This window comes from Miscanthus floridulus, chromosome 13 (assembly GCF_019320115.1).
Source record: "Miscanthus floridulus cultivar M001 chromosome 13, ASM1932011v1, whole genome shotgun sequence".
Taxonomy (NCBI): domain Eukaryota; kingdom Viridiplantae; phylum Streptophyta; class Magnoliopsida; order Poales; family Poaceae; genus Miscanthus; species Miscanthus floridulus.
Window position 1 is genome coordinate 76,305,942 of NC_089592.1, and position 21,339 is coordinate 76,327,280.

The 21,339-nt window shown below is 43.1% G+C and overlaps 2 protein-coding genes across 2 annotated transcripts; one reads left to right on the forward strand and one right to left on the reverse strand.

Moving 5' to 3' along the window:
* Positions 1 to 5,801: 5,801 nt before the first annotated feature.
* LOC136501679 (kinetochore protein NDC80 homolog) lies at positions 5,802 to 9,939 on the reverse strand. The gene is made up of 4 exons (XM_066497201.1): positions 8,781 to 9,939; positions 7,311 to 7,557; positions 6,426 to 6,572; positions 5,802 to 6,327 (listed from the first exon to the last, which is right to left on the reverse strand). Exons 1-4 carry the CDS (start codon positions 9,902 to 9,904, stop codon positions 6,133 to 6,135), a joined length of 1,713 nt encoding a protein of 570 aa, XP_066353298.1. The 5' UTR covers positions 9,905 to 9,939; the 3' UTR covers positions 5,802 to 6,132.
* Positions 9,940 to 14,890: 4,951 nt separating this feature from the next.
* Positions 14,891 to 16,926, forward strand: LOC136501189 (proteasome subunit alpha type-7-A). Its single transcript, XM_066496684.1, has 3 exons — positions 14,891 to 15,199; positions 15,301 to 15,715; positions 16,643 to 16,926. Exons 1-3 carry the CDS (start codon positions 15,027 to 15,029, stop codon positions 16,802 to 16,804), a joined length of 750 nt encoding a protein of 249 aa, XP_066352781.1. The 5' UTR covers positions 14,891 to 15,026; the 3' UTR covers positions 16,805 to 16,926.
* Positions 16,927 to 21,339: the final 4,413 nt, after the last annotated feature.

Consider the following 21,339-nt stretch of genomic DNA (forward strand, 5'->3'; position numbering starts at 1 on the left):
CATGCATGCCAAAACAGTTCTATGATGTTCTGTTTTCGTCACAGATCAAGCCACTTCTATGACGATTTGCGAAAATGGTCATAAAAGTTAAAGTATGACGCGACTTCTATGACGAACTGTTTTTCGTCATAAAACTGAAACTATGACGAATTTGGCTCTTTCAGTAACGAAAGCTATTTGTCATAGAAGTGGATATTTCCAGTAGTGATATACTATGGGTTTTAGAACTTACTGAATTAATTGAAATAAGCTTGGACCAAGTGTAACTAAAATCCACAACAAAGATAGGTAGCTCTTTATTACTGGTATGAACGGGTCCAGGTGTCGTTGCAAGCACGGACATGTGGTGCTGCTAGATCCATCCCTCCTCCACCGGATCTCTCCTCCGTCATGACCAGAGAAACAAGACAAATTTGCAGTTTAACAAGGATTTTGAATGATTTTTTTTAAAAAAAAGGTTGATTTTCGGTTTGTTAGATTAGTCCTCCGAGAAGACATGAGGTTGGCTACGATGTGACTATGAGAAAGAGATGTAGAGAGGAGAGAGGAATAGAGAGGTGGGCGTCACGTGGTAGAAATGGACAATAGCAAAGGGTTGGGCGTCTGGGTGATAGTTTTATTAGTGCTATGTTTTCTATGGGTCGGGTGTTTTTAATATAGGTAGGCCTCGTATTCTTATTTTAGAGCTGGATGGCTTAAGACTTCAGGTGATGGTTATTTTTTTACCTCTATAAATAGATCAATCGTCTCTAAAAATCGTCGGTTTTTTAAGATAGACAGTTTTGGTCCGCCTCATAAAATAAAGAGGTTGTCTCCTAAATTTATTTTTTTTAGCAACGGTATTTCACGCTGCATCATAAAAAAAATGGTTGTTTTGGCTTTAAAATGGACTGTTTTGGAAGACCGCTAGAGAAGCACACCATGTGCATACGTTCGTTGACTAGGTGGCCGTGCTATGTGAGGACAGGACACTGTCCTAGAACTTGCCTAATCCGTGGCCGACGTGCATCGCCGGCTCCCCATAGTGTATGAATGACGTGAAATATGGGTGCAATAGTTTCAATGGATACAACATTCAACAAGTAATAGTTATGTGCTAATAATTAGCTTCTTGATTTAAATAGGTCTAACTAATAATTTAGTTAATTATTAGTTGAATAGTCAAATAACAATTGTTTCACTAGTTGGACCAAACTAACTAACTAATAACAACTAATATTAGATGTGAACTATTAGCGGCTAATTGATCTAAACACGGCCTCATAAAAAAACATACAACAGGTATATATATTATTACGTTGAAGAAAGAAAAAAAAAAGCGTTGATTTTGGATATTCATGTGCCTGTATACGGCATTGACGGTTGCAACATATATACATAATACATGGTCTCAATTCATGTTCCTGTTTGTGTCATTGATGGTTGCAACGTACATGATTCCAATGACTAAAAACTATATTATGTCGTGAAAAAAAAGGCCTGATTGTGGGTAGATATTCTTATGCTTGCTGCATTGCCGATAACATATATGGTCCCAAAAGCTAAATAAAGTACATTTATATGGGGAAGAAAAACGAAGAAAAAGTTAAATTATGGATGTTGAAATTAAGTGCTTGTTCCACCTGCTGGTTGTCATGATTTGTCGTGACAGATTAACTGGACAATGGCATGTTCGTTTGGTCGCATTCGGCTTATAAGTTATGGCTTATCAGCCAACGAATAATATTTTTTTCTCACATCAAATAAGCTAACAATACTTTTAGCCATAGCTTATAAGCTAAATAAGCCCAAACGAATAGGGCTATAAGGCCATGGCCATCACAGATCACGCCGAACCGCAGGACGAGGTAACACATGAACTTTCCACCCTCAGGCCTCAACTCCTGCCCTCGTGCCTAGAGTAGTAGCAGTAGGGGGAGAAGTAGCTTGTTGGACACGACTTGCTTGGACTCCTTTTTTTTTGATGAGTTGGACTCCTTTTGTTGCAAGTAAACAATAATCCTGTAACAATAATCTCTTTGGTGCACAAGTAAAGGAGACTGGTGTCGATGGCCCTGGATTTTGGGTGGACAGACTCTCGCTGCAGGCGTCCGCTGAACTAGATGAAGTGAGGCAACTGGTGAATCAAACAACACAGCTTACGGATGCAGAGGATGCCAGACCAGACGTGGAGCATTTTGTCTGCCAAATGGAAAGTTTGACTCCGGCGGACTGTACAGATCGATTACTCAGGTCGCGTGATGGAACCCCTGTTCCTGCTGCTGCCTTTGTTTGGGACAGCTGTGCACCAAAGAGAGTTCAGCATTTTACATGGCTCCTCGTTCAAGGAAGGATTCAAAGCCGGAGCAACTTGCTGCGCAAGAAGATCGTGGACAATGCTATTTGTGAAGGATTTCTGGTCTGCAATCGGCTTTTCTACTCCCATCCTCTCCTCTGGTAGGCTGGGTGACATCCACAACATCTGTTGCCCATCTTAACCTTCCTCAGAAACATTTAAACACATTTGTTGCCCTATGCTGTTGGCAGCTTTGGTAGCGTAGAGATGGAGTCATCTTCAGGTCTGAAACAACTAGTCTCCAACAGACGTTTTCAGCATGTATCTATAATCTATCTCTGATGCCAATCTATGGAAGCTTAGGCTACCTAGGAAAGGACAGGAACCTTGCCGATGTATGGGTAGGTGTTTTCAGAGCTGCAATGTAAGAAATTGGTCACTTGAGGATCAAATGATGTAAAATTTTCTGTAAGAAATTGGTTACCTTCAAAATGTAGTTGTTTACATTCACTAACGCGGCCGGAGACCGGCATCCTTGTGTGACAAACACTTGATTCTCTTTAAATACAATGATACACAGTACTCGTGCGTATTCGAGAAAAAAAAAACATCAGATGATGTATAATTTTCTGTAACTCAGTGCCAACGGCACCATTCAATCAATACAAAAATTCAGGTGTGGATCCTTTCCCCACAGGTGACCATAAAAAAAATCCTGTAACAGCATTTCTGGTTCTGAATCTGCCTCCCTTTGAAGTTGTTGCATGCAATGGACAGGAGGACCCCTTCTCTCGGGAACCCAACTAATTAGTAATTGACTATAGTCTCTGGCCGGCAGCAAGCTACGCTACTTAGAGCAATGCTAATAATACAGTCGGTTTGCTGGTTGTAAGGTTTCTTGTAGCTTTCTCTCAGCCCACTCATATAGTAGTTGGTTCTTTACAGTTAATACATGGCCCACTTGTCTCTTTCACAGACTTTCTTTATTCTTGTGCCTAAGCCGGCTGTAAGCTTACAGTCCGCTTCTCCTCTCTCTCCTCCCCTCTCTCCTCTACCTCAGCATTTAGTCGGCTTACAGCCTACTATTATACTTGCTCTTAGGCTGTGTTTTAGTTCCCAAAAGTGCTACGCATGGCATGCATGTAGCCATGCGTGTAGGAACGGCCGTGTGCACAACCCCCAAAGAGTTCTAAACTTGGTTGCTACGGAAACGGGACGTTTCAGATTGGAACCTCGACTCTCTCTTAGCTCTCATGTACAAATACTAGTGGGGTGTCAAACTGTCAATAGTTCTATGGCAACTGATGAATATACATTCCACTAGAGTATATGTTTCAAAACTCCTTAAAATTTCTTATCTAAAAAAACTACTTAAATTTACTATTAAACCAATAATCATGCAAAGTGAATAAAAATAAACCGCGTGCTAAAACTGGGATGGAGAGGGCTCCTAGACAGATAGCAAGCGCAGAAGCAGCATGCGTATATTTGTGAGTTGAGAAGATGATTTACCAAGTGCTTATCTTTAGATACTTCAGGTATAAAATTATTGGAGGTCTATTTTCTCCTTTTCGAAAAAGACAATTTAGGGAGTTGTCTTAAAGTTGTTTTTTTATTTTTTTCTCTCTCTCTTTAATAATGATCTAACAAAACTCAACTCGTGGCAAACTCTTTGCCGCACTTTTGAAAAGAATAAGCACCCTGTTCGTTTTGGCTTGTTTGGCTTATAAGCCGTACTTTTTTAGCCAACGAACAATACTTTTCTTTCACACCAAACCGGTCAACAGTACTTTCAGCCATGGCTTATCAGTCAAACAAGCCCAAACAAATAGGGTGAAGAAAACAGTCGATCTGTATGTTTGAACAATCAAAGATGAGATGGTATGGAAGAAATAATACAATTGGAATCAAGCATGCATGCCGCATGCCGCCCATCCCATTTGCAATGTTGCGCCGATCAGCCCTGCTAGAATAATGTCAAAGGAATATCAATCCCTTCTCTTGCATTGGGAACCTGCAGTCCAAACCTGAAGAATTGACTGTCTTCCAGATCGTTCGGTTTCAAACGAACAGAAAGTTTCTTTCTTGCATGGTACTCCAGTGAGAGGCCTCCTAGTTGTGACTTGTGATGAGCTGCGCGCGAGTTTGGCCCTACTACTCCTAGCACATAGGAGGAGTAGCTGTGTGCTCTTGCAGTCAGCCAGGTACTCTTACGTATAGCTAGCCGTCGTGCAATCCCCAACGATAGATGGGCTTTTCCTTGCATGGAATGAAACAAACACCAGATCTCGTCTACGATATATGCTTGGCTGCTACGGGAACAAACACAGGATGTCAACATTGCAGTATAAACGTGCGTGCACGATGTTAAATATGGCAACTTCTTCGGCCGGCGGCGGCGGTGTAAAAACGTGTAATTCGCATTAATGGATGGGCTGTCGTCCAGGTCGATCTCAGCTCGCCCAGGTTTTCCAGCCCGAATCGATGAAGGACGGACGGACGGTCCACCATGGATCTTTCTCACCAGTCACCATATATAATATAGCACATACGACGACCGAGGTTAGCGACGACGAGTTGTTGCTGCGATCCACATCGTTCGGTCCTTTCTGTGAGTGGTGGTGCGAGGAGGCGGCGGGAGGAGTTGCATGTGCTTCACGACCGTGTGCCCCGTCACGCGTTAACTGCCTCCATCATTTATACTAAACCACATAGACCAAAAAAATTGCACTCGCTTTCACTCTAATTTGAAATCGTATTTTTTAGTCTACTAGGTGAAGCCAAAATCCTAGAAAACTTGTCATATTACTTGGTGGCACTAAACCAAATGTGGTTTGAAGGACTCTCCAAATAAATCTTGTAAGACAATTAAAAAAATTGGCGTTGGATGGTTTTCTTATTGCAAAAACAATATCTGTCATCTCGATTTTAATTTTTCTTTATGAGATTGTCTTTTGTTAAAATGGCTCCGTAAAAGAAAAAACCTCACAAAGATTTTGATTTTAAGAGGCAATTTAACATCTAAAAAGAGACTTATTGAGAGGCAATACCATTTCCTTTTACTAAATGTTCATACATTGAGTGCACTGTGAAGAACTGAAGATCCCTTGATTAGTAAAAGACCGTTTGACGGAATCTTTTTGGCCATCGTGGTGCACCAATGCAACTTTTCTAACCAATTCATTCCATTTAGGTATTAGTGCCCACTAACATTCTCTAAAAAGTTATATTAAAAGGTGTATGGTTGAGGACATGAGCAAATGAAATGTGCTTTTTCCTTGTAACTTAATATAAGGAAGGTGTTGTCTGAGAGTAAAGTTTCGAAACCACTTATTCTCCCATGACCTGATTTGGGTGCCACTGTGAAGATTAACACTAGAAAGATTCAGAAAGTGATCTTTGACCTTCAGAAGGCCTAATAAAAATTGAGTATATATTTAGATCTAAACAAAATATTAGAATACTTTGTTATTACACGTCTATTTAGTAGAAGAATATGCAACATAAACAATATAAAATACGGGTCTAGAGTTATATATTTATAATAAAGTGTATGCATTAGACTAATACCCATGAAATTACTGAAATTCGCAACAATTTGCCTAAATTTTGAACCCTGGTCGAGGAATACATGTTGTTGCTATAATCACTTCCACCTCTTACAGTAGCTATAACCAAGATACTACTACCACAAGTATATAGAAAGAGAACAATTAATCAAGTACTTTCTACTTTCCTTTGTGCACTTGGGTGATGACTGTCTTGGATGCCAAAGACGCTAGCAAGTACCGGAGCTTATTTGCAGCAACAGCAGCTGTGCTCTCTCTGCTAACACTGTATAATGGCTGTTTTGGCTACTAAGAAGTTCCAGCGAACAGGCCTGCTATATAATCAGCAGTTTCATAGAGTTCCTTCCTCCTCTGAGCAATTGTTGTTTCCATGAACTCTTTATATTCAGCCATGGAATCAAGAAGCTCCAGAAGATCCTTAGCAGCCGCCTCAGTATCTTCTTCAGCTTTAAGTGTTGCATCTTGGAGCCTCTTCTCTGATATCTATCAAATCAAATTTCGTTTGAATTGTTTTACTCCAATGTGCTAAACTAATAAAGGAATGTATTTTAAGTATTAACAAAACAAAAGGTCGGAAGTACCTTAAAAAAATCAGCTGCCTCCTTTTCAAGAGAAATCAAACTATTCTTCTTTTTCTCCAACTCATCTTTCATTTGTCTAGCTTCAGATGTGAATCTTGAGTCATCACTTATAATTTCACGATCCAGTGAATTCAAACGAGCAACCATCTAGACAACAGATACAAGAGGTTCAACTTTATTATTTTGCAATAAATTATTCTGTAAGAATCCAGATAAGCTTAAGCTGTATGGTAAAAGCCAGGCCAAGCACTTGTGCATATCGATAATTGTTTAGACTCTAGAATCACCATGAAAAGAGAGTGGATAAGAAATTCATGAACACCCAAAAAAGGATGCAAACCGCAATAACATAATCAATTAAATGCTCCTACATAGGGGGGGGGGGGGGTATCCAATTTCAAATATTTGACAACTGTTCCAACATTGACTGATCGGCATATTCATTGTTTTATTGCGGCCCTAAATTTGATATTGTCTTCAAGATACTCATCAACTCCACATACATAGAAGTCCTAAATTCAGATGAAGGTTGGAGGGCATCCACTTACTCCCTCCATTCCAAATTACAGTTCACTTCGGCATTGTCTTATATCAAACTTCTCCAACTATGAACGAGTTTTTAGAAAAATATATTAACATCTACAAATTCAAATAAAGACACAAAGACATTTCATGGAAAATGTAATGAAACAAATTTGATGTTGCAGATGTTGATGCATTTTTCTATAAACTTGGTCAAAGTTAGAGAAATTTGATTTAGTAGCTCTCAAGTCTAATCACAACATACCAGTATAATCAATGACATAAATCCAAAATCGAATTTATTAACAGCACAAATGAATTTTCGTTAATCAAAGGCATTCTTCATGCTTGAAGAGGACTTACTTCGTCATTTTTTGCCTGGAGACTGGAAATATTATTCCTTTCCTCCTCTAGAACCTTAACATTTCCTTGCAGCTGCTTCCGTAGATAATTTAGGTTTTCAAGATTTGAGAGACAGATCCTTTTGTTCTCCTCAGCATGAGCCACAAGTGCAGGTTTTAGTACAGTTTTGTTTCCAGTACCTAGCATCTCAGCAGGAGAAGATCCTTTTGAATTTATCATGTACTGAAAAGGAACAGTAGGTTTCAACCTGAAAAATGGCCCAGAAGTGTAAAAATGAGCACATAATACAAACAGAACTAACAAAAGGAGCTAGTAGACCAAATACAAACAACAGAACCACAACATTTGTTTGCCTTTCTGTTTAGTAAACACAACAACAGCAAACAGAACATGATGTCAGCTGGCTATTCAAAGGCCCCAAAAGTTTAGTGAAATGTTTTTTTTCCAAAAAAAATCTTGGAAACTAATCGTTGGACTTCACAATCGATTTTCAGCGTAAAAAATTACAGTATTCACCGTTTGGCACATATTCCAGCAAGTTCAATTTATTTGTCTAGCAAAATTATCCTATTACTAATATCCATGTCCAGTCCGCATTATTCAATTTTTTGAGGTCTTAAGGACCAGGCATTAAATATTTTTAAGAAAATATATAATAGAATAACATAGTTTGTACATAAATTACTTTTCACATTGTGCATTGACTTTCTTTACAATGGTTTTGATTTTAAGTTCTTTGTGGTTCTCTGATTTATATACCATTCATGGTGATCAGGAAAAATATCAAAATAGATCAACACCAAAGTCATAAGGCCAAGCTGATTAATCTTTCATGCATTTGATATTTTGTTGATTGCAGATAGATAGTAGCACTGTAAATTTAAACCAATCGAAACTCAAGGATAACTGAAAAATCAAGCATTCAAATGTGTAATAAAACCACTCATGAAATTTCAGATTCATAAATACAAGTGAACGATAACAACCTAACCTACACTAATTTATATGTCATGCAGAACTACAATGAGCACAAATAAAGGGGCATGCCAACAACAAGAGTAACAATGTAAACTGTGATGAGCACAATAGCACCGAAACAAAACATATCTGAAACAAAAAACAATTAAGAAAATTAATAAATTTTTAGAACCACAACTATATAAGGCCTAAAGATCTATACAGAGCAAAATGATTCTCCCAAAATACAAAGAGTTTTGAGCTAATAAATTTTAACAAGAATCTAGAGCATGGCACTTGACTATAAAAATATTCAAATGAATGATTATATATAGTTTTCTTTATCAGAACAGAAAGGTTTATTTTTTTACCAAAAAAAGAAATCAACAATCAATAGGTAAATAAGAATGGTATGGTTAGCCTTGGTTCCTAGGTGTAGCTACAGACAATTTCTATTAGAATGGAGAGAAGTAAAATTAAGAAAGTATAGCAGATGCTGCAGCATGTTCGTACTTTTTGAGGGCCTGGTTGCACTGCTCAGCAAGCGTCTCAAGCTCCTCAAGCTTGGTAACCAGCTTAGCTTCAACTTCCCAGACCTTATCCTCCAGTGCTGCTTTCCCCTTCTCAGCGTTGGCAATATCATCTTCAATCGCCTGCATCTCCCTACGCATTCTATCCATATCCCTCACATTCACCGGCTGAGCATCCACTTGTTTCAATAGATCCTGAACTTCAGCAGCAGCGCGCTGGGTGTCCAACACTTTTGCCTCCAACTCTTTCTCCAAATTCCCCAACACATGTTCCCTTTCGTTGATCTTTGTTTTCCAAGCATCCACCACGGCCTCAAACTTGAGAATATCAGCAATGAAGGCTTCCTTCTCTGACTCCAGTGCTCCCCGCCGCGAGGGACCCGAGATGAGCTTATTCACCTCGGTCTCCAGTTCCTCGGCCTCCTTCTCCAGGGCACCAACTGTTGCAACGGACGCCTCACCAGTCATCCGGGCTTTGGAGGAGTACTCCTCGTCGAGGGCCACGACGGCGTCGTCGTCCCCCAACAAGAAGTGGGAGTAGCCCTGGGTGGTGTAGAGCAAGAGATCGTTGGATGGGTCGCCCAGGGCATCCAGGTCGTCTCCTTGGGCGTAGCAGAGGGTGGTGAGCCAGTGGAGTACGGAGAGCACCACCGGCCACGAGTGCGGGGTGCCGGGGGCCTTGAGTGCGGAGCGGGTGACCTTGTAGGGGCACCCGAGAAGGCGAAGGTCCTGGATGAGGTCATCCTCGAACGTGGCGTCGTTGCGGGGCAAGTGGAGACGGTCGACGAGGAGGCGGAGCGCCGCCTGGATGTCGCGCGCGGCGGGCAGAGGCCCGCGGAGCGTGACGGCGGGGGCGAGGAATCCGTTGACGACGCGGAGCGCGGCAACCTGCGTGGGGCGGTCGGAGAAGTTGGGGGCGGCGCCGACGCCCGCACCGACGGTGGAAGCAGGGCGGCTGCTGCAGAGGCTGGCGGCGTCGGAGTCGCGGCGGGAGAAGGCGGAGTCGAGGTTGCTGATAACGCTGGCGTCCAGCGCTGGGGTGGCCTCGGCCGCGGTGGAGGGCGCCAAGGAGGGCTTGGGGAACCGGCGGCCGCCGCCACGCCGCATGGTCGCCGCGGATCTAGTGAGTATGGGGGCTGGGTTTTTTCTGTTTGAAACTGGGTTGAGTTTTTTTTTTTTTTGAAAAAAAGGAGCGGCGCCGGCGGCAGGGAAAAGGCGAGCGGGCCGTACGGCGTGCGGCCGTGCGATGCGGAGCGAGGAGTGTTAGGATTTAGCGGGCTAATCCGCTGCGTCTATTGTTGGGCCGACAGAGCCCAGTAACTTGTTCTCAGCCAGTCTAGCATCCACGCACCGGTGACTTCTAAAAAACCAGCCAACTTGTTACCGTCCAAGTTCTGCTCAAAAAAAAAAACTGTTACCATCCAACTTTTTCAAAAAGAAAATAAAAAAAAACTTGTTACCGTCCAAAGGCCGGGTGTGGAGACTGGGGAGGAGGGTGCGGGCTGCGGGGTGGACAAAATAATTTTGGGCATTTTCCTCAAAAAATATTTTTGGGTATGAAGATGGGGAATGAACGGGTTTGGCCATTTCTGCCCATTGGCATCGTTAGAACCATCACATCAGAGTTTTGCAACAACTCCCAGAGGTGGTTGCCAAGCTTGGAGCGGAAGTTGGAAAGTTATATGAAACTTTGACTCCTGTTGAGATGCAAAAACCCATTTTCAAAAAAAAAATCATATACAAATAGAAAATCAGGTGCATATGTAATGTAAGAGACAAAAATCACGTGAATTTTGTCCTCTAGTGCACATGAACATAAATCATGTTGTTTTTGTATAAATTCTTTAAAGATTGAACTTACGCCTCAACTTTTGATACAAGGTACATCCATCATTTCTCTTTTTAAACACTTATAAGTATGTGTTTCAATTTGGTTTTTATAATTGCGTCGGAAATTTATCCTAAATAGAAGAATCTTATATTTTGGAATGATCAGGAAGGACAATTTATTTATTATGTGTGAGTTTTTTTGGGAAACATTTATTATATGTGAGTTCAGTTGGGATGTATAGTTACGGGATCATACGAGTTTATACGGGATGTATAGTTACAAGATCATACGAGTTTATACGGGGAATTGGGGAAATACACGCTTAGTGCTAAATTAGACTTGTGTTATGTTAACCAGATATATGCTCGTGCATTACGATTTTTTGTCCATGTCTAATGTGAAGGATTTGATCATTTTTACAAAATAATAAAGAAATGATGAAAAGATTTTATATTGGCCACCTAAACTATTTTCCAATGCACTTAGGTTTTTGTATAACATTCAAAATTGACGCCCATGCCAATTCTTTTGTTCTAGAGCGAGACGGACCTGACATCAAGTCTCTTCCGGTCTGCACAAGCATACTTATATTCGTGACTTTGGAGTTAACAATTTTTAGACTTTTAAGAGTGATTTCTAAAAAGATTGTTTATGTGTTGTACATGCTCTTAGACTTTCTGGGATTTATATTTCACAAGCAGTGACATGGTTACACTCTCTGGTCGAAAGGAACTTAACAAAATTTGAATTATAATTTTTAGGTTTAAATTTAATTTAATTTTGATTTTATAAGTTTGAGTCATTTTGTGCCTTGTTTAGAAAAAAGACAAGAAGCTAACAAAACACTTTGTACTGGGAACCTTGAAGTCTATGTAATTTTGAGATCAGCTTTTGCTATTCATTTGATGTTTATATTTGTTTGTATTTTTTCACCTGAAACCCTCCACTTTTTCGTATTCTTGCATCAGTTCCTTCCTCAATGAAATCACGAATGTTTACCGTAAAATAAAAGAAGGATAACGCAATTTGTTTCGGAAACTGCCTGGACGTGAAAATGGCCTTATGGGAGGAGTTGTTTCAGACAAGGGCCTGGAGGGGGGAAACGGGCGGGGTTAACGCAGGGCGAGGAAATACACGCTCAATGCTAAATTAGACTTGTGTGTATGTTGATTATGTTTTAAGTAAAGAAAAACAAAGGCCAAGTCCAGCTCGATATTTTGGCAAATATCATCTTTGTTTTTTTTAGCCCAAAGTTTTACGGCGACGACACCAACCTCGTTTGCCTCGTTTGCGTTTCTTTCATGAGCCTTTTATGTGTGTGCCATTATAATAGATTCAAATTATCTGTGTATCATTGAAAAACAAATGGTTATTCAGTACCCTTGCATGAAATTTTCTTTCCCTACATCCCACTTTCGTCACTTTGTCGTCTGACTCTAACAGAGCTGGGTGCCAGTTAAACATGAAATTACTTTTTTGCCCATCACTCTTTCTAGTCAATCTCCACTGGTTCTTCTTTTACTTACTGTTCGTTCTCCGCTTCAAGCTAAGAGCCAAAACCTAGAGGAGAGGAGGGAGCATGCGGGTGGGCGTGGAGGAGCAGCAGGGAGCAGGCTGGTGGGCGTGGAGGAGTAGTCGACGTGCGCGCGGAGGGGAACGAGGGAGGCATGGCCGTTGCAAGTCGCGCGCATGAGGGCCGGGCGTAGCTTCACGTGGCTTCGTGCAGTGGGCGGGCGCGGTTGAGGCTATGGGGCCTCCACGCGGGGAGGGTGCAGGGGCCAGGTCCGCGTGGGTCGCCTGAGGCTTCAGCAGGCTGGATTTCTCGCGGATTCAGAAAAGATGGCGGACGGGCGACCAGCTTGGCTTTTCAGATGGATGAGTTCTCCTTCCCTTGCTTCAATTGCATAACATCAGTACCATGTTTGATGTGGTTAGGATTGGATTAAACTGTGTAGATATATATGTTATTCATCTGTAGGAATGACATCAAGACTAGTTTCAATCTAGAAATTAGGATAATTAGTCCAACTATGCATGGACCACGGTATGGCATTAACAAAGTTGTTGATTCAGACACCGTAAACTTTAAAGACCTTGTTGATGAAATTGTGGATGAGTTTCCTTGCGGGTATGGACGTATGGTGATGTAGTGAAGCTGTTCTATTTTTGCGCTGATAGCAAGTCCAACATACAAATTCATTCAGACTAAGACTTAATGCATATGTTCATGAAACATATGAGCTCCAAGTGTTGTTGCATGTCAATTGCATATCGTAAACCTGATGCTGATCTACCAGAAACTCCATTATGGGACAATGTTGACATCCCATGCACCCCATCAATGTCAACCCCTGGCTATATAGAACCTAGCAAAGGAACTCAAACTGGGGCCTCGTTCGTTTTGCTAAAAAAATAAGTCGAAACACTGTTCCGGCTGATTTACTGTGAGAGAAAAATATTATTCCGGCTAAAAAAACAAGCTAAAAAAGATGGATTATAAGAGAAGCGAACAGGGCCTAGGACTGCTACAGAACCAGATAATGACATGGTACAGGCTAAGGATAATTATCTTATGAATCCTGAACCAGAGAATGAACATGTGGGGGTTAATGAGGAGGGTTTATATATTAACATAACATCTGCTTCTCATGCAAATGTTGACACAACTAAGAAAAAGGATAAAGATTATGATCCAGGTTCAAACTCTGAATCTGATTCTATGTCTAACTTCGATATGGATGCTGAGGTAGATGAGATTGTTAAGGTATAGAGTGCCATCTCACATCCCTGATGTTGCATACAACAAAGATGACCCTCCTATGGAAGAAGGAAGCATCTATCCAAACATGCATGAATTTAATTGGTTCTTGCAACACATGCTATCAAGAATGAATTTGAGTATAACATTGAAAAGAGTGAACCAGGAAGGTGTGGATATCATTGGTACACTTGTAAGGATGGTGACCCAGCAAACATAGCAGCAATGCTTGCTGAAAGCTAACATAGAACCTAAACTTTGTAATTATTTTTATATGTTTATATTGTTGCTAACATATCTGTCAATGCAGAGGTCCACCTAAAAAGAAGAAAAAGAAGATAGCACCAGCTACTATTGAGACCAGTATTGTGTCTGCAACACCTGCACAAAAGGATGGTCTTTCCAGTTCTACCTACTGTTGCGAATTTATCAAAGAAAAGGAAGAACAAATCATCCTCATCAACTACTGCGAAGAAACAAAAGAGTACTTCTAATACTTCAACTGCTGAGGCTACTGACCCTTCTGTGAGGTAAGTTAATTTCCTATAATTGTCTTTTCACCACTTTAATAGGTTAACTAACTGTTTTTAGTCACGTCTCTTTTTTCCAGAGGATCTAGAACAGGATCGAATCATCTAGATCATTTAGCGATTACTTACCCTTCAAGATCAAGTGAGCAGCACACAAGCTGACAAGAGCGCAAGTCAGCAGCAGCACAAAGAAGAAGAGGGCCATTCTGGAAAAACTGACTACAAACAAGGCTAGTCCAGCCATGTCAACCCGTAGCAAGGTCCCTAGTTCCTCTTCTAGTCCAGCCATGGGAACTAGAAGCAAGAAAAAACTTGATCTTTGATGAGTTTGCATCTCTATGGCATACTGTTTTTGTAGTACTTAAGGTCTGCATGACCAAACAATGTTTAAACTAGTAATGATCTTATTGTGATCATCTTTTGTCTCCAAACTGTACTTTGTAATCAAGCTGACTATGCACGTGGATGATAATTTTAGACCTCGATTATGTCTGAATGTATTCTGGTTGTCGCAATTGTCGAATTTTTATTTATTAGAATTGTCGCAATTGTTATATTTATTGGTTGTCGCAATTGTCTAATTTATATATATTGGTTGTCGTAACTGTCGAGTTTATATTTATTGGTTGTCGCAATCGTTGATTTTATATTTATTTGAATTTTTATGTGCACGCACACAAGTTATCGTAGTGGTACAGAGAAAAAGTGAAGTTTTTTTACAACAAAGCAGTGGCATCAGAGAAAACGTGAAAATTTTGATGATACCACAACTAAGAGTAAAAGAGTTATTTTCGTTGGCCGTTAGCTGTTGTTATAGCTAAAATAAATGGAAGTATAGAGATAATATCGATTTTATTATAGCTAAAATAAATGAAAGTATAGAGATAATATCGATCTTTTATAATGGTACGCGGGTAAAAGGCTCCTCTTTCGTCTTCTCCCCCAAGAAAATCGAAGGAACGCGCCGCCACCGACCCGGCCGCAACCAAAGGCAACGCAAAGCCTCCCTGAACTGACTTAACAAGTCACAGACGCATCCAATTTGACTCCCAGCACAGACAGAAGCAAGCCCCTCGCTCTCGCCGGCGGCGACTAAATCAGGAGGCCAGGATGGCCCGCTACGACCGCGCGATCACCGTGTTCTCACCCGACGGCCACCTTTTCCAGGTGGAGTACGCACTCGAGGCCGTCCGCAAGGGCAACGCCGCCGTCGGCGTCCGCGGCGTCGACACCGTCGTCCTCGGCGTCGAGAAGAAATCCACCCCCAAGCTCCAGGACTCCAGGTCGGGACCTCCCCCCTAACTCCCTCCCTCCCTCCCTCCCAGATCTCTTGATCCCCGCCGCCGCCTCACCCAAAACCCCCCTTCCCCCAAAATCTCCGCAGGTCCGTGCGCAAGATCGCGAGCCTGGACACCCACATCGCGCTGGCGTGCGCGGGGCTCAAGGCCGACGCGCGCGTGCTCATCAACCGCGCCCGCATCGAGTGCCAGAGCCACCGCCTCACTGTCGAGGACCCCGTCACCGTCGAGTACATCACGCGCTACATCGCCGGCCTGCAGCAGAAGTACACGCAGAGCGGAGGGGTGCGCCCCTTCGGCCTCTCCACGCTCATCGTCGGCTTCGACCCCTACACCCAGAAGCCCGCGCTGTACCAGACTGATCCCTCGGGGACCTTCTCCGCTTGGAAGGCCAACGCCACCGGCCGCAACTCGAACTCCATGCGCGAGTTTCTCGAGAAAAATTACAAGGAGACGTCCGGCAAGGAGACCATCAAGCTCGCCATCAGAGCACTCCTCGAGGTATATGCTCAGCCCTTAATTAGCACTGGTGGATCCAAACAGGCCCTTATATATATCCTACAAGAGTGATTATTCATTATTCAAAGAAACATAGTACTTGAAGAGTGTCAATTGAGAATAATTAGCATAGGATGAGAAAGATCAACTACTTATAAAAGCAATAATTTGTCAGCTGTCACTTAACTGAACCAAATGATGTGCCGGTTCTGGACTAGAACTAAGCTTATATTGCCAACCCAATGTACCAGTGGAGTGTTCAAATCCAGACTTTGTGTGTGCTCTGCCAGCCAAGTCTCTGCCAGCCAAGTGTTTCGTGTGTCATGGTTGATTGTTTATGAATAGTGGTATGATCAACTATAGATCCCAGTTTAACCGACAGTTGGATCAAGTTCCATGGGATCTTTATAATCAGGTGGGTTATAACAGCATAGGTGAAACTAAATAAAAGTTGGATAAAATTAGTTTTACTGAACTTGCTTCACCATAGGACCTGTCTGGATTGGAGTTATTTCACTAAGAAGTTTCAGATCTAGTTAATCTGAACTAATTACTAAATTTTCAATGATATACCCTTACCCAAACATCCCCTTACTTATTTACTTATATTGTTCTGAAGACTGCAGAATACATGCTCATAGCTTTGGCATATTGTATTTGTTATACACCTCTGACGGACTCGTCGCATTTAATATGGTTTTCACCCACCTTATAATTCATAAGAAAGTCGTTAAAGGAATTTTTATGTAAGCTAATTTTTGTTCTTGGTTTCTGCTTTCTATATTGGAAATTGTTCAATTGACCCAAAGCTTTCGCCTTTGGGTCATGAAGAATTTGCCCCTCTAGTTGTTCTCCTATTTTTTGCTCAATTGTTTAGATTAGACCTTCAACTGTATTTGGTGGCACTGATTGACCATACATAATCTCTAGGTTGTTGAGAGTGGCGGCAAGAACATAGAGATTGCAGTGATGACGCACAAGGATGGCCTTCGCGAACTCGAAGAGGCTGAGATCGATGAGTATGTTGCAGAGATTGAAGCAGAGAAGGCCGCTGCCGAGGCTGCAAAGAAGGGTGCGCCAAAGGAGAACTGATTCAGCACAAGTTTAGATCGTGCCTCTTGTTCCACAGCATGTCTTATGATTCACTTCTTTTAGACGGATGCTCGGCTGTTTGGATACCAGGGATATTTATAAAGTTTCAGATTTCAGATGCCCGTTCGTTTGTCTTAAAAATGGCTTGTTCGGCTTCTTTTTTCAGCCGAAACAGTGTTTTTCTCTCACAACAATTCAGCCAGAACAGTGTTTTTCAGCCAGTTTCAGCCAAGTTTCAGACCAGCGAACGGGACCGAAGCCGCTTGGTGCCTGTTTAGTTCCTAAAATTTTGCAAAATTTTTTAAAATTCCCCGTCACATCAAATCTTTGGACGCATGCATGAAGCATTAAATATAAATAAAAAATAAAACTAATTACACAGTTTAGACGAAATTCACGAGACGAATCTTTTAAGCCTAATTAGACTATGATTGGACACTAATTGGCAAATAACAACGAAAGTGCTACAGTACCATTTCCCAAAAAAAATCACCAACTAAACACTACCTTTGGATGAAATTCATGCTATGTGATGCATAGTAGTGCATCTACCATGGTGGTGCGTTTGTGGCTTGTGTGACTGTTGTCGCAGTGGTCTGTTGGTCTGTTAGCCCCTAATCGCTTATGCTGATGTTTATGCTGAAATATTGTGAGAAAAAAGTACTATTCTATGGCTGAAAAGTAGTACTGAATAAGCTCAAGCGTGAAACCTGACAATGGTAGTCAGTTAAGAGACTCGTGTTGTTGTGTAGTATTGTTGGTAGATTTGCAATCGAGTAATCCTCGTCTTTCCTGAAACTGGGCCATGGAAATTGGCGGGCCCAATCCAACCGCCCCATCGATCGCGTGCAGTGCGCAGCCCGGCCGTAGCGGCATCACGATTCCATGAGGAGAGAGAAATGCGCGTGCGGTGCTCGGGCCTGGCCACCTGGCGCCCGGAGTTTACGATTGGCCCATTGAGGTTTGGCGCGGGCCGGCACATCGTATTAGTATTAAGGGATTAGCCCGGGAAGCCGCTTTTTTTTTCCTTTTTCGAAAAAAAAACAGAAAGCATGGTCCAGCGGATAACTTGGACCCCGCCATGCCGCCACGTCAGTCTGGCCTGGCCGGTGTTGTTTTTTTCTTTTTTCTTTTACAACAACCTGGCCGGTGTTGTTGCCACCCAGGCCACTCACCAAGCGATGACCGATGAGTATAATCCTGAAAGCGAGGCCGATATAGAAAAACGGGAGCAATGGGAAAGATTGATTAGTAATAAGAAATGAAAATAGAAATGGCAGGGGCTTACCGTGCAATCAAGGAGCAAAAGGAGTTGTTCCATCTATTTCAAAATAAATCAACATTTAGAGTTATCCCGATTCAAACTTTCTTAAATTTAACTGAATTTATAAAAAATATCAATATTTATTAAAAAAAATTAGAATTATTCGAAGCATCACGAAATATATTTTTGTACTCCATATATATTTAGTGCCATTGGTATTAGTATTCTTTTTTTTCTTCAATAAATTAGTCGAAGTGATACCACGATGTGCTTTATGCCATCACAAGCCGGATAGTCACCCAACCCAAATCCCAAAGGCAGGAAAAGTGGAAAACAGAGCAGCCCCCACACAAAGGTAGACAAAGGTAGGGGCGTACGCAACGGTCTCGGTAAATCGCCGGCTTACGTGTAGCCTAATGACAATTAAAAAATAAAAAGTCAGATAGTGGCAAGGTATGCCAGAACCTGAAAATTCTCGAGAAACGTGCGATTTCTCTCTTGTGGATTTTCTCTCTCTCTCTCCTCCTGATTGGCCCGGTGCTCCTCCTAGCTAGCCGAGCTGGACACCGCTGGGGACACCCTAAGAAGCAACTGTCTACATTTGGCCAATCAGGTTCCCCTGCCGCTGTCGTGACGGCCTGACGGGGGGTGGTGCGATATGCATGAGCATGATGCAACAATCATATGGCAGCCTGAGCGCGCCGACCCAATCCAGGCAAAAAAAAAGAAAGTAATAAATAAAGGGATAAGAACCATCGGGCTCCGGCGGGCCAGACGTGGCCGAACAGGGCCCACGACGACCAGCCAAGCCAACAACCAAATGTTGTCAGCCCGCCCGCTAGGATGGATAACACAGCAAGGAGACAAGGAACAGAAAGGGAAAGTGCAACAGGTTTCGTACCACCACAATCACCAGGCCGCGCTACCTAATCCAGCTCGTCACGTCTGGCCTGGCCTGTGATTGGAGCATGGTAGTGACAACAAACACTGTTAGTGTCAGCCTCAACCTCCACCGCTTGAACTTGGTTTATAAGCCGTATTTTTTTAACCAATAAATAGTATTTTTTTCTCACACTAAATCAGCCAACAATACCTTTAGCCAACGAGCCCAAGCGAAATAGGGCACTCGCTCGCCAACAAATCGTGCATCAGCGCCCTGGTCGCTTGACTTATAAGCCATACTTTTTCAGCCAACGAATAATATTTTTCTCTTACACTAATTACCAAATAACAACGAATGTGCTACAGTATCATTTTCCAAAAAAAATTCACCAACTAAACAAGATCCAAATCAGCCAACGGTACTTTCAGTTATGTCTTATCAGCAAGCGGGCATGCATGGGAGGACTGTTCTGTCGATCTCATCCTCATCCTTCCTGCTGCGCAACAGACTCACACAGGTTACGTAATTGTACACATAATAATATACTATGGTTATAGAAAAGAAAAATCTGGATTCGTGTTTTGTCAGAAACCCAAGCTAAGCTTGGGCTCTCTGTCTTTCTCGTTCATTTAGACACGTCAGGGATCAGATTCAGATCTATCTATCTATCATCTAGTACGTGCAGAGTGTTTGATGCTACTGCTGCTACTGTGGTTTGATGACAGTTTCATCAGCAAGTTGTTAATCTGACAGAAAGAAAGGAAGCGCAGGCACTAGAAAGTAAAACAAAACGTCTCTTACCACACACAGGACGCAGATGGATAGTCTGTGATGAGGATGGAGGCGACGGCGACCGCGGGCGAAAGCCAAGCCTTCACGGCCGGCGGCGGTGACCAGCTAGGCGGAGGAGATAAGCTCGCGGTCGCGGGTCACTTTCCTGTTTCCTCCCCTAGCTAATGGTCACTCCAGCCAGCCAACCAACCGGAGAGGATAAGGAGGAAGCGGGGGCGAGCTCGGTCACCTACACCTACTTGGGCGTGCGCGTCGGTATCCTCCGAATCCAGTTCCAAATCGGATGATGCCGTGCCTGCGGGATCATGTATGTCCGTCCGTCCGTGCAGGCAAGTGGTTGCCATCCTCGTAAAGTGCCCGTCTGCGTCGCCAATGGATTGGGATTCCGTCGAGACCAGAGCAGACCAGGCCTGATCTGTCTCAGCTACAGACAGATGGATAGATGCACGAGAGGAGAGATCCGGTGAACTTGGCAAGGGATAGATGCACGAGAGGAGAGATCCGGTGAACTTGGCAACAAAAGACAGCGAGCCTCGGTGGGCTCCGGCGGGAAGGAAAGTACTACTTGTTGCCAAAATTATCTGACGAAGATAAGTGAGATCCGGTTAACACCAACAGCTGATGCGTACCGATGGGTCCGCGACGACAACACCAGGGAAATGTCCTCGTCGACTCGGAAACTGACCACTGGACGCACAGCAACCCCAACAGCTGCATGTATGGTCCAGCTCACTCTGCCTGCTATGGCTACTACACTGCACTCGGCTGCTGCACGGCCACACCCTCTCACTTTTGCACGCAATGAAGACGGTCACTGTTACCGCTTCCCATCAACCGCTAGTAGTACAGCTTTTATTATTACATCATTAATCATCACAGATTTTGGGTGCAGTGCAGTCGAATTCATGACATGAATCTTCGGTGACTTGGCTGCGGTTTGTGTTTCGTGTCACGGATCGAGCGATGCTTCCGGAATCAGAGGGCAGCAGTTGCGTACTACTACTACAAGTGCAGCAGTGCCCTTGAATTGCTCCAGCATGCCGTCGCGAGATGAGGCCACAGGTTATTGACCGTGCATCCTGTTCGGCTTTAGCTCGATATGATGATGCCACTGGATTGTACGTACTGCAAGTTTGGGAGAGGATTGGAGGACGAACACGGCGTTGGTTGGGTGATGGGTCACCGCGACGAGAAGAGAAGCAGAAGCTAAGCCTTACCGTCGCGAAATGGCGGGCGCCGTACTGCCCATGCCCAGGGTTTCTTCGTCCGTCCTCTCCGGCCTTCGCACCGGCACTGTACGTACTGCACCTACCAATACCACTACGGGATCGGCAGGATCGAGCTGCCTCCATGTCTGCATCATCGCTCGCACAAACTACCATCTCTCGAGTCTCGAGTCTAATTTTCACCGCGTGCCGCATTAGCGGCCGAGGGGTGACGGGTCGGCCTGGGCTGACGAAAATGTCGAGATGGTACGAGCAAAAAATGTGCCCAAGCCCGCCTCCACAAGCAGGTATTGGGCCATCTCTAGGCTGCCTGGGTTGCTCACTGTAGGGAGAACAATTAAGGACGGTTTGGATGGAGGAGTAAGGCGCT

Bases quoted from the DNA above. Each gene is read 5' to 3' on its own strand.
- LOC136501679 (XM_066497201.1), bottom strand. From the start codon at position 9,904: ATGCGGCGTGGCGGCGGCCGCCGGTTCCCCAAGCCCTCCTTGGCGCCC. The intron at 6,573-7,310 runs GTAAGTCCTCTT...TCTGTTGTCTAG, and splicing joins TCCAGGCAAAAAATGACGAA to ATGGTTGCTCGTTTGAATTC. The intron at 6,328-6,425 runs GTACTTCCGACC...TTGATTTGATAG, and splicing joins AGGCAGCTGATTTTTTTAAG to ATATCAGAGAAGAGGCTCCA.
- LOC136501189 (XM_066496684.1), top strand. From the start codon at position 15,027: ATGGCCCGCTACGACCGCGCGATCACCGTGTTCTCACCCGACGGCCAC. The intron at 15,200-15,300 runs GTCGGGACCTCC...AAATCTCCGCAG, and splicing joins CCCAAGCTCCAGGACTCCAG to GTCCGTGCGCAAGATCGCGA. The intron at 15,716-16,642 runs GTATATGCTCAG...CATAATCTCTAG, and splicing joins CCATCAGAGCACTCCTCGAG to GTTGTTGAGAGTGGCGGCAA.